The sequence below is a fragment of the Onychomys torridus genome, chromosome 13 (genome assembly GCF_903995425.1).
Source record: "Onychomys torridus chromosome 13, mOncTor1.1, whole genome shotgun sequence".
Taxonomy (NCBI): Eukaryota; Metazoa; Chordata; class Mammalia; order Rodentia; family Cricetidae; genus Onychomys; species Onychomys torridus.
The window spans coordinates 2,822,170-2,839,827 of record NC_050455.1 but is presented as its reverse complement, the minus strand read 5'-3'; the positions used below and the strand labels follow the sequence as shown (position 1 = coordinate 2,839,827).

At 45.8% G+C, this 17,658-nt stretch overlaps 1 protein-coding gene across 3 annotated transcripts in view; it reads left to right on the top strand.

The window, feature by feature from the left end:
• The window catches only part of Tmem241 (transmembrane protein 241), a 140,830-nt gene that overhangs the window by 14,237 nt on the left and 108,935 nt on the right, over positions 1-17,658 (top strand). For all 3 annotated transcript variants that reach the window (XM_036205131.1, XM_036205129.1, XM_036205130.1), the window contains exon 4: positions 6,030-6,111. In XM_036205131.1, the coding sequence (XP_036061024.1) occupies positions 6,030-6,111 (82 nt within the window). The remainder of the gene's footprint in view (positions 1-6,029; positions 6,112-17,658) is intronic.

Here is a 17,658-nt window from a genome sequence, read left to right as displayed (position 1 = left end):
GACTTCTGGGTAATTCCAGTTTCCTGGAGGAGTCCGTTGTTTGAACAGTCTGACAGCTAGAGTGAGGGACACGGGTGTGTCTTTGAAATGTCTTCGTCCCTGCCAGGCCAGTTACAGCCTCTGAAGGTGTCGGAAGTCCTAAGGAAAATGTCTGCACCCCTTTTGGCTGGGGGCGACCACTCTCTCATGAGCACGTATTGCGCTTTCCTCTTAGCCCCAAGTGAGATGGCAGGTCAGTAGAAGCTTCGATGTCCTGTGCCTGGGTCCTGGCCCAGATGTTTAGAGCAAAATGCTCACCCAGCTTCCCTGCCGCATTTCCCAGGAGTCTCTTCTGTACCGGCTGAAGTTATGTGAGAGTAGGGATTGGCACATAGCTGTTCCCTAGGGTTGCTTTCCTTTCCTCACATCCACAATGAGCAGTGCAGACATTCTCATTTCTTGGAGTCTGTAACTCAGCAGGACTTTGTTTACTCTAAGAGGGACTCCAGTACAGAGGTCTGGGACTTGCCTGACCTCACATTCTGCTTGCTTGAGCACCGGCTCTTCTCACCAGTGCTATGCTGCGGCCTGAGTCCTGGACTCCTGGCGCATGGCCTGCTGTGGGTTTGTGACAAGTCAGAACTGGGAAAGCCCTTTCCTAGGGGAATGCCACCATCTCCAGGGTCTCTGGGCCCGTGAGGGTGGGGATGGCATGCTCTTCTGTCTCTTCACCTTTTTGTTGGGGGGTGTAGACATCTCTTGATGCAGGCAGGGCTGTGAGAATGGAGAACAGGTTCCTGATAGCTTTTTACTCTGAGCATACCTGTCTATAGCCTTGTCTCCCATTAGAGCACAATGGGTGTGTGAGCACAGTACAAAGGCGTGATTGAAAGCTTAGGCTGGGCAGGCTCGACTTAGATTCTTCCCTTGTTATTTACCAGCTGTTCAGTAGGAACGTGACCAGTGTGCATCTGTGTGAATGGACAACTGTTGATGAGAACAGGAGACAGGGACTGGTCAAGTGGGGCAGCGGTTCTGAGAACGTCAGAAGAGGGTTCTGGTTCCTGTTTCTCTGTTATCTCCTGGTTTTAGTTAGAGTTACTACTGCTTCGATGAAACACCATGGCCCAAAACAAGCTGGGGAGGAAAAGGTTTATTTGGCTTACGTTTCCACACCATGGTCCATCACTGAAAGGAGTCAGGACAGGAATTCACGCAGGGCAGGATCCTGGAGGCAGGAGCTGATGCAGAGGCCATGGAGGGGTGCTACTTACTGGCTTGCTCATCATGGCTCACTCAGCCTGCTTTCTTACGGAACCCAGGACCACCAGCCCAGGGATGGCACCATCCACAATGGGCTGGGCCTGTCCCATCAATAACTAATTGAGAAAATGCCCATCAGGCTCACCTACAGCTGGATTTAATGAGGCATTTTCTCGCTTGGGGTTCCTCCTCTCAGATGACTCTAGCCTGTGTCAAGTTGACAGAAAATTAGCCAGCACACTCCTAAATAAGCGCGTCTGAGCAGAGGGCTTAATGACTGTGTGACTGGAAGTGATAGGAGGCGCCTGGGTACCCACCTGTTGGGCCACCTGGACCAACGCTCACCTTCGTCCCATGTCCCACTCTTGTTTCTGTTGTAAGTGCTTTTAAAAGCCCCCAGACTAGCAGCTAAAGGCAATCCTATTTCTGGGACCCCTCCTGTTCTGTGGGTGCACTCCCCTTTTCTCTCTTCCTCTTCTTTTCTCTCAACTCCTTAAGCTGCTACCCATGAATCTATACTAGATTTCTCTCCAAATGCTCCTTTCGTGGTTCATGAATTTCACTATGTTTCATTTTAATTTTTACGAGTGTGTGTGTGTGTGTGTGTGTCTGTGTCTGTGTCTGTGTCTGTGTGAGTGTATTTTACATGTGTGCAGGTACTTGGAGGCCAGATGAGTGAGTGGGAACCTTTGGAGCTGGAGTTACAGGCAGTTGTTAACCACTTGATCTGGGTGCTGGGAACTGAATTTCATCCTCAACTCTCTTTGAAGAACCAGAAAGCTATTTGTGTCTGTCTTAGTCAGTGTTCTGTTGCTTTGAAGAGACACCATGGCCACAGCAACTCTTATAAAGGAAGCATTTAATTGGGGATGGCTTACAGGTTCAGAGGGTTAGTCCATCATTATCATGGCGGGAAGCATGATGGCGTGCAGGCAGACGGTGCTGGAGAAGCAGCCAAGAGTTCTACAGAGAGAGGTACTGGACCTGGCATGGGCTTTTGAAACCTCAAACCTTGACACACTTCTTCCAATAAAGCCACACCTAACCCAACAAAGCCACACCTCATTTCCAATAAGCATTCAAATATCTGAGGCTTTGGGGACCATTCTTAATTCAAGCCACCACAGTGGGCACCTGGTTTCCAGAGCCCTAGCTCTCCAAGAAAGGCTCTGTTGTCTCAAGGACATCCCTATTTCTATATTGCTTTGTAAGTAGAAAATGCAAATAAAGCATGGTGGTGAATACCTGTAACCCCGATGTTTGAGAGGTGGATGTAGAAGGATCAGGAATTCAAAGCCAGTCTTGACTAGATAGTAAGTTCAAGGCCAGCCTGGGCTACATGAGACCCTATCTAAAACAAAAACAGAAGCAAACAAAGCATTTCATAAATATAAACTAAACCTTGAGAACACTGGAAGTTGGTCTAGCCTATTCTAAATGCCCAAAGCACTTAGAAAATCATCTAGTACAGAGCCCATCTTCCATGTTGGATATTATTGAAATTTGAACAGGTGTCCCAAGACACTGAGACAGATTACTGGGACTCAGGTTATTATTAACACCACGGACAGACAGACAGAGGGGCTCCAAGGAGAGTTTAGGTCCCAGCACCACTCACAGAGGGAAGAAGATGAGGGTAGGAAGAGGAGAAAAGGAGAGGAGGAGGAGAACCAGAACAAAATGCCAGAGGAAGGAGCCTCTTGGACCTTAGAGGGCGAAGGGAGGTTGATAGCAAGAGTCGGTAGCCAGGCTGTCTGGGTCCCAGGCTGGAGGCAGAGAAGAGGGTGGGACAGGGTGCGTGGTGTCAGCCTCACAACATCAGTACTCTGATGTCAGCCGTCTGCAGTGTCCCAGTGGGGTGCCTTTCTGTTGGGAGCTCTTGCAGGGATCGCCACTGGCAGGAAAGTGAACCAGGAAGAGATAAGAATGAAAACTCCGGATGGTGCCATTTTGGGGGGGGGGGTTCAAGACAGAGTTTCTCTGTGTAGCCCTGGCTGCTCTAGAACTCACAGAGATCCACCTGCTTCTGCCTCCCAAGTGCTGGGATTAAAAGTGTGTGCCATCACTGCCTGGCTGACAGTACCATCTTTGCTGGTACTGGGTCAAGACTTCCAGTGTTGTAGAATGTTATTTTAAGATGTGTTACATTTGTTTATGTTGTAGAACATTTGTTAATGATGCAAAGACGTATTGCATTCTTTTATGTCACATTTGTTTAACTCTGTGAAGCTGTGTTACTGTGCCTGTCTAAAATACCTGATTGGTCTAACAAAGAGCTGAAAAGCCAATAGCAAGGCAGGAGAAAGGATAGGTGGAGTTGGCAGGCAGAGAGAATAAATAGAAGGAGAAAAAGAGAAGGAGAGGGATCAAGGAGCGAGAAAAGGGGACAGCCACTCAGCCACATAGCCAGACATGGAGTAAGAAGTAAGGAAAGAAATACAGAAATAGAGAAAGGTAAAAGCCCAGAAGAGGCAAAAGGTGGATGGGACAATTTAAGAAAAACTGGCTAGAAACAAGCCAAGCTAAGGCCAGATATTTATAAGAAAGAGTAAGCCTCCATGCGTATTTAATTGTGAGCTGGGTGGCGGGCCCCCAAAGAGCTAAAGAGCAAAAGAGTGAGACAGCCAACTGCACTCCAGAGACTGATCTTGTGGTCTGTTTTCCTTACACATTGAAATGTGGTAGAACTGTGACCTGTGGCCTTTACAATAAGAATGAATTCTATTTTCCAATAAACAGAGCTCAGGTCTAGGGCCTAGAGTAGGATCTGTGATAAGTAAAAAGATGGATTCTGTTGGTGGAGGATGCAAAGAACACAGGGCCTCTTCCACAGGGTGGGTTCTATTCACCGAGAGACTAAGTTCAGGATTAGGCCTAAACAATGCTCAGGATATTGGGGGATTCAGGAAGGCTGGCTCAGAGAATAGTAAAAACATCACCAGGTTGACTGACCACTTTTCACATTCCAGGTGACTAGGCATCATTCATTTCCTTCCACTGAAGAAAATAGGTCTGTGTGATTGGTTTATCCAATGCTTATTATAAGCTGCACTTCCTACACCTTTCAGTATCTGTGAGAGGGGAGAACTTTCTTATGGGTATGTCATGTAGTTGATTGGGTACTATCTAGAAAGTCCCGAACAGAATGGGCTATAGGAATGCTTTCCCCTGTCATAAAATTGAGAAGTGTTTGGTTGACAATCTTAACCATTGTTATGTCAGATATTTTCATCATAAGATTGTTGTGTGATACATGTGTATATCTGTGTGCACATGCGCACACAGGTGCAGAGGCTGACATTGCACTCTGCTTCAATAACTGTCTACCTTTTACTTTTTGAGACAGGTCTCCCACTAAACATGGAGCCCTCAGGTTCAGCTAGGTTGACTGTCAAGCTCCAAAGGTCCTCCTGTTACTCCACCACATCCAGATTTTACATGGGTCCTGGGGATCCTACACAGACCCTTTTGTTTGCATATCATATAACTTGCTAACTGAGCCTAACCCCTGTTGTGTGGATTAAAAAACACACAGTATGCAGACATACAAAAGTCTATATGTTAAAAAAAAAAAAGTAGCATGGAAAACATTTAACACTGCCTGATTAAGCTGTGAGGCTGCTGTTCACAGTGAGTCCTAGAGCTTTATAAGTTACTGTCAGCATTTGCTGAAATAATTGATATAGTTAGTAAGATTTGGAGGCCTTCCTGGAGCCTGGGACCTTGGTATGCTAGGTTGAGGTCTGATCTTGGAATACTGCTTGTGAGTTTGCAAACACAGTGGTGGTGGCTGGTGCTTTAGGGTGACTGTGCTGTCCACTGCTCAGGTGGTCTCGTCTGGTTTTAGTACTCTGAGACTGACTCTGGGGACCTTGAGTAGTCGAGAGGCTTCACTTCTAACTCCAGGGAGAGGAAGCAAGTGGCAGCCGCTGTGATACGTAGTGTGTCCAGTTCTTCTCTCTCTTGTGTGTTTGCGTATGTATTTTTGTTTTTGTTTTTTTGAGATAGGATCTCACTGTGTAGTCCTGGCTATCCTGGAACTCATTGTGTAGACCAGGCTAGCATCAAACTCACAAAGGTCCTCTGCCTCCCAAGTGCTGGCATTAAAGGTGTGTATCGCCACTCCTGCCCTATTTATTTTTGAGGAGAACAAGATTCTAGACTCTAAAGAAAAATCAGGTCCTGGTATGGTCAACCTGAGCCACAGAAGGGTGCCCTTCAAAGCCCTTAGGGTACTCAGAAATCCAGGTTTGAAGAAGCCAGAAGATGATCACCCTATTGAGGTCCCGAGGTTTATTATTTAAAAACCCTTTTTTCTAGGTTTTTTTTTTTTTTTTTGGTTCAAAGTTGTGATTCCATGGAGCTGTTTGAAACATCTTAGGTAAACAGTCTTATATTTTTGGTTGTGAACCTAGCCTTTAATGGCTGAGCCATCTCTCCAGCCCGGTAAACAGTCTTTAAAAAAATTTATACTTGAACATTACCACCATTGAAGAAAATGAGCTGTGTCCTCTCTCTGAACCTGCAGCAAGGCCTATCCACGTTCAGTTTTGGGGAGTGTTCCTGAACACTAAGTAGATGTCACATGGCAGAGCTGTATATGAGATGGCTTCATCTGGTTGTGTTGCTCTCTCAGTGAGTAAAGAGTACATCTCACTTCTCAGGTCCCCCAAGGATATTTAGACAACCTTGGAAGGAGATGGTGCCTCTGAGGGGTCAGCCCTTCTGGCTGGGTATAGTTAAACATGAAGTAGCGAAAACATTATAATGTCTCCCCATCTTTTCAGATCTAATGTTTTGGCATGGCTTCCTGCTGCAGTGCTGTTCGTGGGGATAATCTATGCAGGGTCCAGAGCTTTGTCCAGATTGGTAAGTATTAGAATGTGTGTGTGTGATACAACCCCTCTTTCCTCATCACCTTTGTGTTCTAATTTATTGCATCTGGCATGGGGGGCAGACATCAGCTTGAAGGTAAAACTAGATCAGAGAACAGAGGTGTTGGCTTACTGTGGCTGTGCTCAGGATACCCAAGAGAACAACTTATGGAAATAAATATATTTTGGCTCATTGTTTCAGAGGGTCATGGACTGAGTCCTTGCCTCTTAGGGGTTGGGTCTCTAGTAAGGAGGTCGAAGATGGAGGGCCAGGAGTAACTTTCAAAGGCCTGCCCCCAGTAGCCTACTGGAGGTCTTGCTGCCTAAAGTTTCCAGACTTTCCCAAATTAGTACCACTAGCTGGGGACCAAGCCTGCAGGATGTGAGCCCTTCTGAGTGGACACTTGGTATCCAAACCATGACAGAGAGAAGTCTGGAGCCTGAGATAACATGAAGCACCTTTTCTGCTTTTGTTGAATTGAAGATAACTGGAAAATATGGCAGGGTCAGCTTGTCTCACAAGGTGGAGGTGGGCAAGAGAGAAGGCAGTAGCAACAATTGTGAAGTCTGCCACAGTTAGGCCTCACTTGAGCAGCTTTGGCATGGAGGCTAGCCTCTGCAGTCTGCCTCAATACAATGAAGCAAGAGTCCGGGCTACACCTTTACCTGCTGCTGAGGAGTTGGAACTGGGTTGTTATGTTATAGGATAATATTTTTCTGCACTGTGAAGATATGGCTCCTCCAAGGCATCTTCTGATTGGTTCAATAAAGAGCTGAACAACCAATAGCTAGGCAGGAAAGGATAGGCGGGACTTCTGGGCAGAGATAGGAACTCTGGGAAGAAGAGAGATGGGATTCACTAGCCAGATACAGAGAAAGTAGGACATATAGCATGGAGGAGAGGTAATGAACCATGTGGCAGAACATAATATAAACAGGTTAATTTAAGTTTTAAGAGCTAGTTGGGAACAAGCCTAAGCTAGGCTAAGCTTTCATAATTAATAAGAAGTCATTATTTGGGACCTGGTGATCAGAGAAAGTCCAACAGCACTAGGTGCATTGGTGAAATGGTCCAGGGATGCTGGGTGCAGCTGTGAACACAAGTGTGGCCCAGAGTAGACAGGTTCCGGGGGTACTAGTAAAATGAGTTGTCCATTCTGTCCTCCATTCCTCACCCCTCCCCCTCCAGGACTGAGCTTCTCAGTGTGTGGTTTCTGAAGAACAAAGATGCTTCCAAATGCATTATTCAGAACTCCAAGCTTTAGTTATTTTGCTATCAAAAGAGAATCCATTAAAACCAAATGGACTTATAATCAAGATGGTATTAATGCCTTTTTTCACCTTACCTGACTTCTGTTTTTATTTATCAGAAAATGTCCTGTGTTCTGCCTTTCGGAAAAATGTAGAATTTGCAAAATAATTCAATCTTTTTACAATGTTTGCTATTATGTTTGTTCTTTTTTTTCTTGGTTTTTCGAGACAAGGTTTCTTGAGACAGGGTTTCTCTGTGTAGCTTTGGAGCCTGTCCTGGATCTTGCTCTGTAGACCAGGCTGGCCTCGAACTCACAGAGATCCGCCTGCCTCTGCCTCTTGAGTGCTGGGATTAAAGGCGTGTGCCACCACCACCTGGCATTATGTTTGTTCTTGTGACCTCAGATATAAAAACAAACAAAGTCTGTCTAGCTGGGTAACTATATTGTTAGGGCAACTTCAGGATTATAAAATAGCAGTTGAGAAAGTAATTTGGAAATTAAATCATCACTTTTGTTTTTTCATGATTTATACAGCTGAGGAGATGGAATGACGTGTTCAGAAAGGTGGGATCTTTGGGGTGGGCTAGGAGCTGACCCACAGTGCACCTTGGTGCCCACCTCGGCGAATTCAGGCACTGCTTGCTCTCTCTACTGCTTCTTTCTGGTTCCATTAGCTTTAATCTTTCCTCCAAGTTCTGGATATTGATGGGTGCTAGAAGTTTAAAGGTTGAGTAAGTCAGGCCTACGATAATAATGCTTTTTTTGTTCAGTGATTTTTCATAGGTTTCAGAGAAATTTTCTTTGTATCCTTTATTATTTATTTTGCATTTTGTGTTTGTGCATATATGTGTGTAGGTGTGCCCACCTGTGTATGCATATGTGGATTTTAGAGGTCAACAATGAGAATCTTCTATCATGCTTCACTACACACACACACACACACACACACACACACACACACACACACACACTGCATTTGAAACAAAGTATCTCACAATTTCAGCTACACTAGCTGGGTAGCAAGACACAGGATCTACCTATCTCCACCTCCTCTAGCACTGGGTTACAGCTTCACACCTGGCTTTTAGTAGCTTCTGGAAGTCTGAATTCAAGTCCTCTTGTATGTGCACTGAGCACTTTATCTGCTGCGCCATCTCTCCAGCCTCCTTTGTATCTTTATGAGTCATAATCACTGGACAAGTGAGGGATGGGGCAAATACCAGGTACCTGACGGAGGGAGAGACCTAGGTGTAGAGTTCTCTAGTCCCCACAAAGTGACAGCTCTTCTAATTTGTCATATTTTGTCCTTTTCAGATTTGTCTCTTTAAGAACTAATGCATATGGACTTCTTTTCAAAAAATTTTAAATGACTTATTATTATTATTATTATTATTTTTAATGTGCATTGGTGTTTTACCTGCATGTGTATCTGCCTGAGGGTGTCAGATCTCCTGGAACTGGAGTTACAGGCAGTTGTGAGCTGCCGTGTGGGTGCTGGGAATTGAACCCAGGTCCTCTGGAAGAGCAGCCAGTCCTCTTAACTGCTGAGCCATCTCTCCAGACTGGACTTTTTCTTTTTTTAAAGACTGTCTTCCTATGTAGCCTGTTCTGGCTTTAACTTACAGTCCTTTGTCCTTAGTCAGGTGAGTGGTGGAGGGGATACAAGTGTGTGCCACGGAGCCTGGCCACTGAGAACCTTTTCACTTTCTTAGGAAGCTCACTCTAGTCGAAGCAGTAAGGAAGTTCATGTAAGACAGTTCTAGGACAGAGACCCACTTCGGGCCTGGCTAGTTCCAGAAGGACCGCGGTGACATACCCAGAAGATCCAGTTTGTCTCTGTCTCTGACTTCTACAGGGTATCTGTTCCAATGTCACCTCCTTCCCCTGGTGTCGCTGACCTCAGTCTCACCTCCTCATGGGTCATAAGGAGACTGTCTTCCTAATAGCTCCTTTCTGAGTCCCAGGCTTCACTTAGACTGGATTCTTGGGGTCCCTGCCCATTGCTGTTCTGCAGACTAGCCAGGAGGTTGAGGCCACATTTCCTAGCCTGCCATGTATCTTACCTTTGCCGTCCCCCACTGCCACTGGAGAAGCACGGAGCACCGACTCTCTTGGTGGCCAGACTGAGAAGAGGCTGTGGCTGTTCTCAGGTTCAGGCACCTTTGCAAGGGACTCAAATGCCAGGTGGCTAGAATCCCTCAAAAAAAAAAACGCACCGTAAGTGTCCAATCAGTCTGTTCTCAGCAGTCAGGGAGTTCTGCACCCTGAACGATGCTGCAGAAGGATGATTTATCTCTAGGCAAGCTTGTCTTGGAGCTTGCTCTTGGGCTACGGATTGACATCAGTTTCAGCCCTAAGTACGCTGTTCAGTTGTGCTGTCTTGTGGTTCACAACAAAACTTTTTGAAGCAGTTGGTTTACATTCTAGTTTAACCATTTGACTCCCATTTTCATGTGAGTTCCTGAGCCTGTGAGTGGAGTAGACTGACCTAGAGCATAGCCTTGTCTAGCAGGCAAAGATAAGCTGCTCCATCCAGATCTGTTAGAAAAGCACCCCACCCCCATGTACCCATGGAGCAGGAGGACAGTGAGTAGGAGACCCGTTACTGTTTTTAGTGACAGAATCCAACCCTGCATCTTCTCAGTTCTTTGTTTTCACATTGCTGCATAGATGTCCCCAGGGTGGATGGATGCCAGGACATCCCCAGGCACTCAGACAGTTTGTGTTGGATGGGAGACAGTCCTCACTGCTCTGGTGCCAAGCTGTCAGCTAATGAATCCATGAGGAACTGGGGGTGAGTGCAGTGGAAATTCGTGGGTGTATTATTACACGAAACTCTTCTGGGTAGCTGTGCTTCAGCAAGGCCTCCCTGATCTGAGGAAGCCTTGACATTCTGTCTGATGTACAGCACCTGAGAGCTGAGCCGGCTTTGCTGGGCGCTGTGGGGAGTTCTTTGTGGGCTTTCCCACACCTCACTTACAACTGACTGATCCGCAGAGGTTAGAGAAGAGAGTGCTCTAAAGATTTTTGTTGCCACTATGGTTTGTTTTTTTGAGACATGATTTCATCTGTTGCAGGCTGTCCTCAAACTGTGTAACTGAGGATGACCGTGAACTTCTGATTCTCCTGCCACCCCCTCCTGAGTGCTGGGACGACAGAGATGGACCAGCATGCCTGGCTTATGCTGTTCTGGGGGTGATACAGGGCCTCATGCTCTTTCAGCCCTAAGTACACTGTGAGGCTGAGTTGACTTTTGGTTCCCAGCAGGTCTTGGCGAAGCAGAGCATTGACTCACAGTCTAGTGTGAGCACTGGGCAAGACTCTGCCAACCACGCTACATCTCCAACCCTAGGAGGGTTATAGCTATTTGGCAAGTAGGTGTTTGAGACTTACTGTGTTCCAAAAGACACAGAAGGCGTGGTTTCTGACCTTGAGGAGATTAAAGGGTGTGGGCCAAGAGAGACGGTTTCCCAGAGGAACGGCTACTGCGAGTGTGCCTTGTGAAGTTGTACCAGGCGCTTCTGTTGCCAGTCTCGATGACACATGGACTTGTGTTACACTCTCTCTCCTTTCTGCACATGATGAGGCCTGCCTGTCAGCTTTCCTACAATGGATGAGGTCACAGTGATGGCGTCTCTCATGTCCTGAACAGCAGTCTTTGGACAGTACTACTCTGATGGTCTGTAATAACTTTCATTATAATCCCTGGCCGGAAGTCTCAGCAAGACAGAATTGCCTCAAAGCCTGAGAGCCGAGGGATTAGGACAGATGTTTAGATTCCCATGTAAATAGTGGACTGGTGTTGGCTGCTGCCCAGATAGAGCAAGATGCATGTTTTCCTGAGTAAGTAAGGCCAGGGTGAGCAGCCAGAGAGACTACAAATGCAGATGAGGAATCTTAACAGGACTGGATTCGTTTCTATCTCTCCTTCCTTACCTTTTCCCTCCCTCCCTCCCTCCCTCCCTCCCTCCCTCCCTCCTTCCCTCCCTTCTTCCTTTCTTCTTTCCCTCTTTCCTCCTGTTTTCTCTTTTGGTGATGAGGTAGCTATGGCAAGGTGTCATGTAGCCTGGGCTGGCATGGAACTCCACTGTGTAGTGAAGATTGACTGTCTCTATCTTTCGCGTGCTGCAAGTACAGGCATGTATCACACCCGACCTTGGGTTGGTTTTTTGATTTTTACCCAGACCTTTAAACTTGGTCCTTCTAATCTGTCTGTCAAGGTTCCTGGCTTCTGTAAATGTAGTTGTAACTCAGGATGTCATAGGTGGGCATGAGATGGAGATACTGCTGAAGAAAATCATGGATAATTAAACCCATAGTGAGCAAGTTACTTAATTGAGCAGAAAGGAATTCATGGTCCCCTCTTTCATTGTCTCTACATAAAGGAATTTGGATCCACAAAGGTAAAGCATGTCAATGTCATACAGAATGGACTGTCCTAGCATGTTTCCTGTAACTGCCCAGTGGAGGCAGTCCTCGTGTGCTGTGCAATAAGCCTCTTGTACACTGTAAAGATTTGTCACTCAATTGGTTTAGTAAAACACTGATTGGCCAGTAGCTGGGCAGGAAGTTAGGCGGGAAAGCCAAACAGAATGCTGGGAAGAAGGAGGGTGGAGTCAAGGAGTCGCCAGCCAGATGCAGAGGAAGCAAGATGAGAATGTGTACTGAGAAAAGGCACCAAGCCACGTGGCTGAACATCAATAAGAACTATGGTTAAGTTAAGCATAAGAGCTAGCTAGTAATAAACCTGAGCTACCAGCTGAGCATTTATAGGTAACATCAAGCCTCTGAGTCAGTTATTTGGGCAGCTGCTGGGTACTTGGGAACAGGCAGGCAGGAGAGAGACATCTGCCTTCACTCATGCCTCCCCTTCTTCACTTCCTCCCTCTTTCCCACCGTTCTTCCTTCTGTGGTGCTGAGGATTGAACCCAGGGCTTTGCACAGGGCTAAGCAAGCACTCCTCCATTAAGCTATATACCCAGTTCTTTTTTTTTTTTTTTTTTAGTATAGTATTTTTATTAAATCCTTAAGATTTTCATAAATATATACAAGGTATTTTGATCATAATCACTCACTCCTCCAACTCCTCCTAGAACAAACTCCCAACCCCCTCCAGCTTCATGTCTTTTTAAATTTAATTTTATTTAAAAAAACTCACCAAGGGGCTAGCATGATAGCTCAGTTGTTAAGTGTACTGGCTGCTCTTCCAGAGGACATAAGTTTGATTTCCAGTACCCACACAGTGGCTCATAGCTCTCTATAACTCCTGGGGATCTGATGCTTCTTCTGACCTCCTCAGTCACTATTCAAACATGGTTTAGAGACATACATGTAGGCAAAACATTCATACATGTGAAATTTAAAAAAATTGACCTGCCAAGTTTAATTTGTGCTGCCCATGTACTGGTGGGTGTTCGTGAGGTTGTGGTCAGCCCCTCAGGCCCCATCCCCTACTAGAAGCCATCTGCTGGCAGTAGCTCCTCAGCTACGGGTGGGCCACTTCCGCTTCCAGGCCGGGATGTTCACTGGTTTATCTTAGGCATCAGCCACAGCTGCTGCGGGTTCATAAGTGCAATAGTTCTGTCATGTCCAGAGACACTCTTTCCATCCAGTCTTTATTGGCCTCTGGCTCCTTCAGCGATGGTCCCCAAGTTTTGTTCAGAGGGGATGTGAGAGAGGAGTCATGTGTGACTGAGCACTCCAAAGGCACCAGGCATGCACTTGTCCAGAGATGCATATTCAGGGAAAACATCCACAAATATTAAGTATAATTTGTAAAAAATGCAAATATTAACTACTGGTGACACTACTTCATTCCCATCAGAATGACTTATCAGTCACAGGTGCTGGTAAGGACATGGTGAAATCTGGATGCTCAGGCAATACTGTCAGTAACTGGAAATAGTATGGCTGCTGTGGAAAACAGTGTGGTGGTCCATGAAAAAAAAAAAAAACCCTAAAAATTGCCAGCTGTAGAGACTCATACCTGTAATTCTAACATTCAGGAGGCTGAGGCAGGAGGATTGCCAAGAATTTAAAGCCATTCTGGGATACATAGTGAATTATGAGCTAGCCTAGGCTACAGTGTAAGATGCAGTCTTCAAAAAATGAATATCTCAAGGTTACTTTCTGTGGAGGGGCCTGCCTGAGTGCAGTTATTTTGCATAATACATTAAGGACATCTGTATATTTAAAAAATCATCTAAAGAGAAGGAACAGGACTGCATTCTTTTATAGAAATTAAGAGGCCAAGTCAGGGAGCCAGTGAGATAACTCAGCAGGTGAATGTTCCCGCTGATAAGCCTGAGGACCTGAGTTCAATCCCTGGGATCCACTTAGTGGAAAGAGAGAATTGACTCCTATAGACTGTCCTTTGACCTCTACATGCATACTATGTGTCCACACTCACCTACTACCTACATGCATACCATGTGTCCACACTCACCCACTCCCTACATGCATACCATGTGTCCACACTCACCCACTCCCTACATGCATACCATGTGGCCACACTCACCCACTCCCTACATGCATACCATGTGTCCACATTCACCTACTCCCTACATGCACAGAAATAACTAAAATGTAATAATACTAATAAAAAAGGAAGCTAGCCGCGTCCTCAGTCATCAGAAGCTTGACTGAGGGTCATCCATACCTCTGTAGATTGACCAAAGGCCATTCCTGGGGGCAGACCAGGGTTTTCTGTGGGAAATTTTTCTAAGACTTCAAAATTATTCTAGGAAGCATGGGAATAATGACAAATTTCTAAGTTCATAGTTAACAATTTATCTTCATATCAAAGAATTTCATTTGCATGTGTGTGAAGTATTAAATACTTAGTTGTGGATTGTACACCCATGTAATTAAATGAAGTGGCCTGCGGTACAGTGTGATCAGTTACATTTGGCAGATTTGTTGCTAGAATCATGAATTGGGCTTTGTGGTGGCTGATGACAGGGACTTGTGTTGTTGAGATCATCCCGGAGTCATAAGGATGTAAACCCTTTCAGTCCTCTTTAGGGTAAAACAGATGTCTAGAACGAGCATCTGCAAGTGATCTCAGCTGGGGTGTGTGGCTCAGCAGTAGGTCCTTGCTCACTGTGTATGCCTTTGGTTCACGCCTTGGCAATTAAATGATAACTCAGAAAAAGTGGTTTCAAGTGATTAAGATGCAGGTTAAAAAACAGAAACAATCTATTCTTCAGTTTTCTCACCTATCTTACAGAATCCTTATGAAGCTTAAGTATGTAGCAGTGGTTGTCTGATGGATAGTAAATACTCAGTGTATTCCACCCACTATTATCACTGTTACCATATATCACTATTTTTTTCTAATTTAGCCCAAGTAGGTCCTGCTGAATTTAAGTCTATAAGGGTAATAATGGGCAGTGTTTTGGTTTGAACGTGAAATGTCCCCTATAGACTCATGTGTCTAAACACTTTTGGTCCCTAGCTGGTGCCACTGTATTTGAAGGCTGTAGAACCTTTGTGGATCTTTGCTAAAGGATATGGGTCACTGGGGGTTGGTCTTTCTTGACTGTGTTGGTCTGAATGAGAACGGCCCCCACAGGCTCATATGTTTGAATGACTGGGCCCCAGTTGGTGGACTGTGTGGGAAGGACTAGGAGGTATGACCTTGTTGGAGGAGGTGTGTCACTGGAGTGGGCGGGCTTTAGGGCTTCAAAAGCCCGTGTCTTCCCCAATTAGCACTCTCTGCCTCATGGTTGTTGCCTCAAGATGTGAGCTCTTGGCTGCTGCTTCGCCTCCATGCCTGCCTGCCGCCATGTTCCCAGCCATGGTGGCCATGACTCCAACCCTCTGAAAATATCAACTGTAGTAGAATGTTTTAAGGTGTGTTACTTTTGTTCATGTTGCATTTGTTTAACTCTGTGAAGCAGTGTTACTGTGCCTGTCTAAAACACCTGATGGTCTAATAAGGAGATGAATGGCCAATAGCAAGGCAGGAGAGAGAAATAGGTGGGGCTGGCAGGCGGAGCGGATAAATAGAAGGAGAAATCTAGGAGGAGAAATCAGAGAAGTAGCCAGAGAAGGAGGAGGACTCCAGGGGCCAGCCACACAGCCACTCAGCCACACAGCCACTCAGCCACTCAGCTAGCCATGAAGTAAGGAACAAAGTAAGGTTACAGAAGTAAGAAAAAGGGAAAATCCCAGAGGCAAAAGATGGATGGGATAATTTAAAATCAAAAAAGAAAAGCTGCTGCCGGGCAGTGGTGGCGCACGCCTTTAATCCCAGCACTCAGGAGGCAGAGCCAGGCGGATCTCTGTGAGTTCGAGGCCAGCCTGGGCTACCAAATGAGTTCCAGGAAAAGTGCAAAACTACACAGAGAAACCCTGTCTCGGAAAACCAAAAAAAAAAAAAAAAAAAAAAAAGAAAAGCTGGCTAGAAACTAAGCCAACCTAAGGCTGGGCATTTATAATTAAGAATAGCCTCTGTGTGTGAATTGTTTGGGAGCTGGGTGGTGGATCCCCAAAAGAGCAGAAACACACAACAGTAAGCAAGCCCTTTTTATTCTAAGTTGCTGTGGTTATGGTGTCTTATCATGGTAATAGAACAGTCACTAAGAGACAGACTGCTGGGGCAGTGTGATCAGCTGCATCATGGTGATGGTGCTACATGCCTGCCTTCCTGTCAGTCAGTCATGATGGGCAGGCTCCCCTCACACTGTGAGCTAGAATCAACCCTTGCTCTCTCAAGTTCCTTTTTGTAAAGCAATTGGTCACAGCAGTGGAGAAAATAATGAATACACAGGTGTTCCCAGAGCATCAGTCACCAGCAAGCCTCCTGAACCAGTGCAAAGCATAGTGTAGAGTGAGGCGTTTGCAGTTAGAGGCCAGGGAAAGATCAGCAAAGCAACAGGGTCTCTTAATACTACTTTTGGTAGCTCTCTACCCAGGGCACATAGGCTAACTGGTCAGCTGTAGACTAGCTGTCTCTAGTTTTGTTAGCTTTTTGCCTTTTTTTTTTTTTTTTTTTTTTGAGCTGAGGATTAAACCCAGGGCCTTGTGCTTGCTAGGCGAGTGCTCTACCGCTGAGCTAAATCCCCAACCCTTGTTAGCTTTTCAGAAGGAAAAATGGCTTGAGAAACTTAGATTTAAAATTTAAGACAGATCAGCGATACCCCTTTGGAATAGCAGAGCTTTGTTAGAGTCCACCCATTTCAGAGCTCAGCAGTTTGATGCTGCCAGGATTTGCTTTGTGTTTTTCATAGCACGGACTCACTCTGTAGCCCAGGCTGGCCTTGAACTAGCAGTGATCCTCTTGCCTTAGCTTCCTGAGTACTAGAACCACAAGGATAAGCTGTACCTCTAGCTAGCTGCCAGGATTTGGTTCGTACTAGTCCTGCTGAACTTGGACAGCTGCAGGCTCACTGGGGACCTGTTGTGGTTTAAATGTCATTCTGGAGCAACTTGCCCAGAAGTCCCAGTGTCTTCTGAGAATCTGAGCCATATCTGAGAATCATAGCTATAACCTCATCTGCTTACAGACTTTGGAAGAGGTGTAAGAAACAATGCAAAGTAAACAGTTGCTGGTTGTGAGCTCACTAGGTGCTGGAGTGCATGCTTATAACCCCAGCACTTAGGAGGCTGAGAAGATGATGTAGAGTTCAAGGCCAGCCTGGACTATATAGCAAGACCCTGCCTCCAAGACAAAAAAGCCTTGGTCAATCATGTGACATTATCCATGTGCAACTGAGCTCTTATTTGTGTGCCTGGAATCAGCCTTATGTCTACAGACGGGTCCTTTTCCAGCTGCTGTTCAGTCAGGCCAAGGGAGACTGCCCACAGTTTGTAACTAGACAATTAAGCCTATTCTAGGACCTTAGTTCATCTCTGAAGTTTTAAATTCTCAACCCCAAACATAATCTCATCTCTGGATTCATAGTCAAGAAGCCAACAGCCATTGTTTGCTTCTTTTTTGGTCAACTAGTCAAAGACCATTTAAAATTTCTTAGCTTGATCAGCTCACCCTGTCACATGATAAAGCTGCCCACTTCCTCTGTATTTTAATTTATTAAGCAGTCAACTCTCAGACTTTGTTTCCACCATGAAGGCTCGCTCTTCCCTTGCTGGTCTAGCTGTGTCTTGCAGTATACCCCACCTGATCTCCTGGGGACAGGCTCTCTACAGTGTGTCTACCATGCTGATGGGCTTTGTGCCCTGCACCTGGTATGGTGCAGGATGCCCAGGAGGTGCTTAAGACTGTGGATGAAGAACCTGTAGGAGAGGAATCTTGACATACACCCCACCAAAACTGATACTTTAAG